We start from the raw sequence: 7,250 nt of genomic DNA, 5'->3' as shown, positions 1-7,250 counted from the left end.
GGCCCAAGGGGGGCGCACCAGCCCACCAGGGGCTGGTTCCCACGTCCCTTCAACCCATGTGGCCCTCTGGGATAGGTGGCCCCACCCGGTGGACCCCCGGGACCCTTCCGGTGGTCCCGGTATAATACCGATGACCCCCGAAACTTTCCCGGTGGCTGAAACTGGACTTCCTATATATAAATCTTTACCTCCGGACCATTCCGAAACTCCTCGTGACATCCAGGATCTCATACGGGACTCCGAACAACTTTCGGGTTACCGCATACTAATATCTCTACAACCCTAGCGTCACCGAACCTTAAGTGTGTAGACCCTAGGGGTTCGGGAACCATGCAGACATGACCGAGACAACTCTCCGGCCAATAACCAACAGCTGGATCTGGATACCCATGTTGGCTCCCACATGTTCCACGATGATCTCATCGGATGAACCACGATGTCGAGGATTCAATCAATCCCGTATTCATTTCCCTTTGTCTACCGGTATAGTACTTGCCCGAGATTCAATCGTCGGTATCCCGATACCTTGTTCAATCTCGTTACCGGCAAGTCTCTTTACTCGTTCCGTAACACATCATCCCGTGATCAATTCCTTGGTCACACCGTGCACATTATGATAGTGTCCTACCGAGTGGTCCCAGAGATACCTCTCCGTCACACGGAGTGACAAATCCCAGTCTTGATTCGTGCCAACCCAACAGACACTTTCGGAGATACCCGCAGTGCACCTTTATAGCCACCCAGTTACGTTGTGACGTTTGGTACACCCAAAGCATTCCTACGGTATCCGGGAGTTGCACAATCTCATGGTCTAAGGAAATGATACTTGCCATTAGAAAAGCTTTAGCATACGAGCTACACGATCTTTGTGCTAGGCTTAGGATTGGGTCTTGTCCATCACATCATTCTCCTAATGATGTGATTCCGTTATCAACGACATCCAATGTCCATGGTCAGGAAAGCGTAACCATCTATTGATCAATGAGCTAGTCAACTAGAGGCTTACTAGGGACATGGTGTTGTCTATGTATCCACACATGTATCTGAGTTTCCTGTCAATACAATTATAACATGGATAATTAACGATTATCATGAACAAGGAAATATAATAAGAATAACTAATTTATTATTGCCTCTAGGGCATATTTCCAACATTACCAAAATGTTGATTACAAAACCAAAATTCTGTGTAGGATGAACTCCTCTTCTGTGCATAAAAAACATCACTCACATTTTGGTCTTAGAGAGCATGATCAGGGTAGAATTCTCTGTAGGGATGCACTGCAGAAGAGTGGCAACAAAGACCTGCATGACTTCGAGTGGTGCAGTTGATCAGGCGTCAAGGCCGGCCTCCTACATGCAGCGCCATGCCACCTCCACCGCGGCGCCGATGGCTGCCTTGCCAAACACAGTCGCTGCTTCTCCTCCTCGGCATGGCATGGCCGCGCAGGAGCATGTGTAGGGTGCCAGACCACATGCGATTATCCTCTCGCCCTGTCATGGTCAGATCACCATGGCGTGCCACCACATCTGCCCTGATCGGGATTGAGCAAGGGCGCATGCGGGAAGAGCCCCTCCTCGACGCGGGCGGTTGGCCCCGTGGAGCACGCGCTCGGTGCACGCCATTGACGACGAATATGAGGTCGAAGCGCAGTCCGGAGGCACCACCTCAACCGCCCCAGCACCCCCGCGCGAGGGAGACCACCCTGTCAACCGCCGCTTCACCACACACCAATCTCCATGCAATTCACCGCCCACTGCACCGCGCTTCCATGAGCATGCGAATCCGCCGCCACCGTCAAGTGGACAAACAATGGCTGCATCCCGGAGCCCCTTCCGCTCGCCGTCTACCACGCCGTAGATCGAGCTCCCCGACGCGCCAGCAAGTTCTTCCTCTTCGAGCGGGAATTCACGGACTCCGCCACAGGGGACGCCGCCACCCTCGCTGCTCCACCACCTCCCACCATCGTGGTCGTCGGCATCGATCAGGCGGGATCTCTCTCTCTCACTCTATAAACGGGGAACGGGGAGAGGAGGAGGTCTGATGATAAGTGGGTGAGGTGTTCGGGCCGTTCGCTCCCAGACCGAGCCCGAACGTGTACACCAGAGTGGCGCGACAACAACGCGATGTCACGATTTATGCAGTGCGATCATACGGCGACTGGAGCGTTTACGGTGAGATGCTAGAAAACCAACGTTCGGGCGTTATCATTTGGAAAAAAAAGGGAAATCGACTAAAAAAACAATTAAATTAGTGAGAAATCAAACTCCTCTAAGATTCCTTTGGACAGGGCAAAGAAAATGCTTGCAGTACGAAAACGTCCAGAAGGGGAAAGGGATTTCCACCAGGGCGATTCGCGTCGTGTACCACCTGCCCCCATCTCCAAGGCGTCGCCCTCCCCTCCCCTCCCCTCCCACCCAGATCTCCCTCGGCTCGCCTCGACCCCAACACACGCGCGCCCGGCCCCCGTAATCGGAGGAGCGCGCGACGATGTCGACCACGGCGGTGGTGCCGGCCGGCGACGTGCCGGACCCGACGGTGCGGAACCTCCTGGAGCAGGACACCCTCAAGTGGGTCTTCGTCGGCGGCAAGGGCGGCGTCGGCAAGACCACCTGCAGCTCCATCGTCTCCATCCTCCTCGCCTCCGTCCGCCAGTCCGTGCTCGTCATCTCCACCGACCCCGCCCACAACCTCAGCGACGCCTTCCAGCAGCGCTTCACCAAGTTCCCCACCCTCGTCAAGGGCTTCTCCAACCTCTACGCCATGGTGATTTCATATCCCCTCTCCCTTCGCTTCCCCGCCGGTTCAACACGAATACTCCCAATTCCTTGGTGTTTGCGTGGGTTGGATGGGATGGATAGACTGCCTGCCCGTGTCATGGCGTTTCGGTAGGACACTAGGACTGTGGGTTCATCACCGAATTACGGGAGGGGGGACTGGGATGAGATGGTAGTGTGGAAGAGGAGAGAGTGTGCCAGTAGAAATATTCTCACGTTACCCCTATTTCCTATGTGGGATACCACTAGCAGGCCGACCACTAGAGCCGTACCCCTACCAGAGGGCCCTCGTGATGGTTGTTAAAACTGGAAATTTCCAATTCTGGTCTGGTCTGGGTTTTTGTTACTACTTGTGGTATGTGGGTGGTTGTGTAGTGATGGAAGAACCTATATGCTCACCAACCTTTTGACGTAGAGATTCTATTTGTGCTTTAATAATATGGTGACAATTTCATCTTACATGTTCCTTGGAAGGTGGCAGCTGACGATAAGGTCTGTGACTAGTGGAAAATAAAAATGCTGTTTAGAAATTTCCCTTTTATATGTTTTGCGGAGGACTCGGCTTTCAGTAGAAAGCAAGGTGGCTGACTTGTAGGAAAAAGAAATACTACCTCTGTTCCTAAATATAAGCTGTTTTTGCAGTTCAATATTACGGGAGGGGAAATAGAAAATAAGATGTCTGATTCATCGCAAAGAGGGCTTTCGTTTAGTGGAATCTTTATTACTGCATCAGTTGGTCATAACTTGTATGATCCATATTATATACTCCCTCTCTCTGAGAACATTTTGTTCCAAGCCTTTTTTACAACATATTCAGATTTATTGGATACACGATATAAAATATGCCCTACTCCAGTGATAATTTTCTTGTGCAGACTATTGCTGCCACTATGTCTTGGTACCTGGTCATGTGATTTTCTTCCATCTTTTAGTACCTTTGTTGTTTTATCATTTGGGTTGCCACTTTCATTAGTCCCACTCTTTCTGTAAATGAAAACTTTCACTCTTACTGGAAAAGGTGTTCTGGCTCATTGACTTCACTTTGATCCTTAATTTTCAGGAAATTGATCCCAAGGTAGAAAATGATGATTTCGGCAATGAAGGAATGGAAGGATTTATTTCAGAATTGACGAATGCAATTCCAGGAGTCGATGAAGCTATGAGTTTTGCTGAAATGCTGAAGTAATTATAGCTGCCAGTTTGGTGTTCACCTTTCTTCCCTTTGCAAGCAAAGTTTCTTTTTCAGCCTGCACCTCAATTTCCAGCAACTATCAGGGTCTAACTTTTGTTCTCTTGCTGCAGATTAGTTCAAACAATGGATTACTCTGTTGTAGTTTTTGATACTGCTCCTACAGGGCATACTTTACGGTTGCTGCAGTTTCCAGCAACACTGGAGAAGGGTCTAGAGAAAATGATGGACTTAAAGAATAGATTCGGTGGTATGATTAATCAGGTATTCTTTGTTCTTGATAAATTTCAACCTGGATACTATGATTGTTGTTGCATACTACTCCCTCCGTTCCAAAATAGATGACTCAACTTTATACTAACTTTAGTACAAAGTTGGGTCATCTATTTTGGAACGGAGGGAGTATCATTTATCAGTTCATTTCACCATGGCAGTACATTGTATAACTAACCAAAAAAAAGCAGAGGAAGTCTGGTTTCAGTTCATTAGAGCATGAAGTACTAAGGTGCTGAGAAATTAATGGCAGCCTGAATAAAAGATGGCTTCTTAATTGTTTGATATGTTGAGTCTTACAAAGAAAAATATTGTGATGACTCCATGGCATTGTTCCACTGTTTGTATTGAAGTTTAATGGTAATATGCTGTTGATATGTACTAACATATGCAGTAGAAACTTGTAATTGGACTAACTGAGTTGGACACAACAATTATGACTGTCACAGGCCAGTCGACTTTTTGGTCTCGGTGATGATTTGAACGAGGATATGATGCTTGGGAGAATTGAAGGCATGAAGGACGTGATCGAGCAAGTGAACAGGCAATTTAAAGATCCAGTAAGACTACGAAACTTGAACCAAATAATTTTTGTCCATTAACAAGATAAGATGTTTATTATTTGACTTCAATGGCTGTTCTGTGCTGCCCCCTCAAGTTGGAATTGTAAAAGTATAGCTAGTTATTTTGTTGCTTTTGCTTTTTAGCGCTGATATTGTTTTGGAAATTTATACCAGATTTAATGTTTTGTGAACTGCTCTTGTTGCAACTGGGTGTGTGATCCTGGAGCATTAGGTATGCTTTAGAGGATGCACATTTTAAAAACTGTAAACCTCTTCTGAAAAATAAACACTCCAGGATGTTTATCCTGTTAACTCTGGTCTTAAATTGGAAGGCATTTATAGACCAGTAAATTGGGGACATGCCCAACTGCCACGAGGAGAATATGCTTACACAGCTATGCGCTACGTAAAAAAAAAAGTCGAGAACACAATGAAGAATGGGCCTGTACCACACAAATCTAATACGAGTAACAGTTAACTCCAGGTCTCCAGCATATATGAATTATGGTCTAGTTGACTTCACAATGATATATTAGTGCTCCTATGGGATTATCAAATTTAAATTTATTGTTAGAGGGTAGGTAGAACTGTTTCATTGTATGCTCGGAATCAACAGTTTGTATAGTTTACTGTGGTGTACAGAGCAATTGTAATCTGTAACTGCAGCTTTTGGTGCTTTGCAAAGCATGTGTATGCAACACATTATGTGTATAGTATATGAGGGTTGTACTGGGTTGACATAAAATTTTGAATCATGCTGGATTATCATATAATTTAACCATTGATTTATGTCTCTACATCATTGAAAGCATCTAATGTTAAAGATGTTACCGCGTTCTGACTTGTTTTTTGTTTGATTTTCTTCTCAGGACTTGACAACCTTTGTTTGTGTTTGTATTCCTGAATTCCTTTCATTGTATGAAACGGAGAGATTGGTGCAAGAGTTAGCGAAATTCGAGATCGATGCACACAATATTATAATCAATCAAGTTATTTTTGACGAGGAAGGTTGGTACATAAGATATACCATCTTGAGATTTTCTTGGAAATGAGAATATCATAAACACATATTGCGCAAGCAGAGAATCTTGTTCTCGTGAATTTTGGCTGAATAGGGACTAGTGATAAAACAAGAAGCCTTTAAAATACATTACACAACGATGACTTCACATAATGATACATTTTGAAAACCTTTTAAGTGCGTTTGTGCATTTCTATCTAACTTGTCTGTTATCACCTTGCAGCTGTTGAGTCGAAACTGCTAAGAGCGCGGGTAAAAATGCAACAGAAGTACGTCTATCAGTTCCATATGTTATATGACGACTTCAACATCACCAAGTTGCCCTTGCTCCCGGAGGAGGCAAGAAATCCAGCACTGAACATTTTCGAAGTCGTATTACTTACCAGTAGTTGAAGACAATTGGCTCGTTTTACTTTTCAGGTATGTGGTGTGCAAGCTCTGCAGAACTTCTCCAAGCACTTCCTGGCACCGTACAGAGCGTCGCTGAAAAGGGGCAGCGTGGAGGAGCTAGAAGAGAGAGTAGCCACACTGAAATCGGCGCTGCAAGAAGCCGAGTCGGAGCTAGATAGAGTTAGGAAAGGGAAGCAGGCAGCATGAGCCTTCTTCACCTGTCAGAAGTTGTTGCACTCGGCGGACACCAGTTATAGAGATTTTGTTTGTCCTGCATTCTCCGGTTGATTTCCTCCATTTCCTGTTTCCTCAGTCGAAAATTATAGATTTGTTGTTATAGTCATGAGAAGAGAAGTGCACTGTAAGCACGTGATATGTAGGTGTCTTTTTTTGCCCTCCTGTTAGCGCTGGTTGGGAAGGTTCTCCAGATTCCTGGCTACTGTTGTTTAGGAGTTGTTTTGGGTTGAGATGGGAATTGATTACCTAGAAACCCTTGTGCACTGCTGTAGTATCTCGTTAAACATAAGTTTGGAAAATCAATAAAGGATTGCTTAGAGCAGCAAGTTGACCATAGCATAGCATAAATGTCTCCATGGCAACAATGAACACTCTTGACAAACTGCAATGCTCAGCAACTTTTATACCGACGCTTATTGCTGATGGTGATGGTGACGCAGCATAGTCGCAAAGAGGCATGCATGGTGTGTGCGCATATCTAGAATTGCTTTTAAGCATGTACTCCCTTTGTAAAGAAATATATAAGAGCAACTCTGACGGGGCGACCCATTTCGTCCGCTGCCGTCTGTTTGGGTCGCCGCGGACAAAAGTGATGGCCTAGTGCGCCGACCCATTACCAAAACTCGTCCGCGCGGAGCCATTTGTGGCTCAAATGCGTTGGTGCGGGCACGCGTCCTCTCGGTGTCCGCTGCGTCCGCGCATGGCGGTAGCCCAACTACCTCCATTGTCTTTATTAATGACGACCGCCGACCTCGGGCACACGTGTCAGCGAGGGCGGTTGGCCTTTTTTAGTCCGAGC

The 7,250-nt window shown here is 46.3% G+C and overlaps 1 protein-coding gene across 1 annotated transcript; it reads left to right on the top strand.

Moving 5' to 3' along the window:
- The first annotated feature begins 2,390 nt into the window (after positions 1-2,390).
- LOC119311195 (ATPase ASNA1 homolog) lies at positions 2,391-6,787 on the top strand. Its single transcript, XM_037586832.1, has 7 exons — positions 2,391-2,767; positions 3,839-3,960; positions 4,081-4,231; positions 4,690-4,800; positions 5,673-5,811; positions 6,048-6,163; positions 6,245-6,787. Exons 1-7 carry the CDS (start codon positions 2,492-2,494, stop codon positions 6,419-6,421), a joined length of 1,092 nt encoding a protein of 363 aa, XP_037442729.1. The 5' UTR covers positions 2,391-2,491; the 3' UTR covers positions 6,422-6,787.
- The last annotated feature ends 463 nt before the right edge of the window (positions 6,788-7,250 follow it).

The sequence above is a fragment of the Triticum dicoccoides genome, chromosome 5B, assembly GCF_002162155.2.
Source record: "Triticum dicoccoides isolate Atlit2015 ecotype Zavitan chromosome 5B, WEW_v2.0, whole genome shotgun sequence".
NCBI lineage: Eukaryota > Viridiplantae > Streptophyta > Magnoliopsida > Poales > Poaceae > Triticum > Triticum dicoccoides.
Note: the sequence above shows the minus strand (reverse complement) of the source record. Positions and strands in the feature narration are given on the sequence as shown.

What these genes read in the sequence shown, in the direction of transcription:
- LOC119311195 (XM_037586832.1), top strand. Translation starts at nt 2,492, where the DNA reads ATGTCGACCACGGCGGTGGTGCCGGCCGGCGACGTGCCGGACCCGACG. An exon ending in TCTCCAACCTCTACGCCATG is followed by an intron (nt 2,768 to 3,838) that starts GTGATTTCATAT and finishes CTTAATTTTCAG; the next exon opens with GAAATTGATCCCAAGGTAGA. An exon ending in TGCCCTTGCTCCCGGAGGAG is followed by an intron (nt 6,164 to 6,244) that starts GCAAGAAATCCA and finishes TTTACTTTTCAG; the next exon opens with GTATGTGGTGTGCAAGCTCT.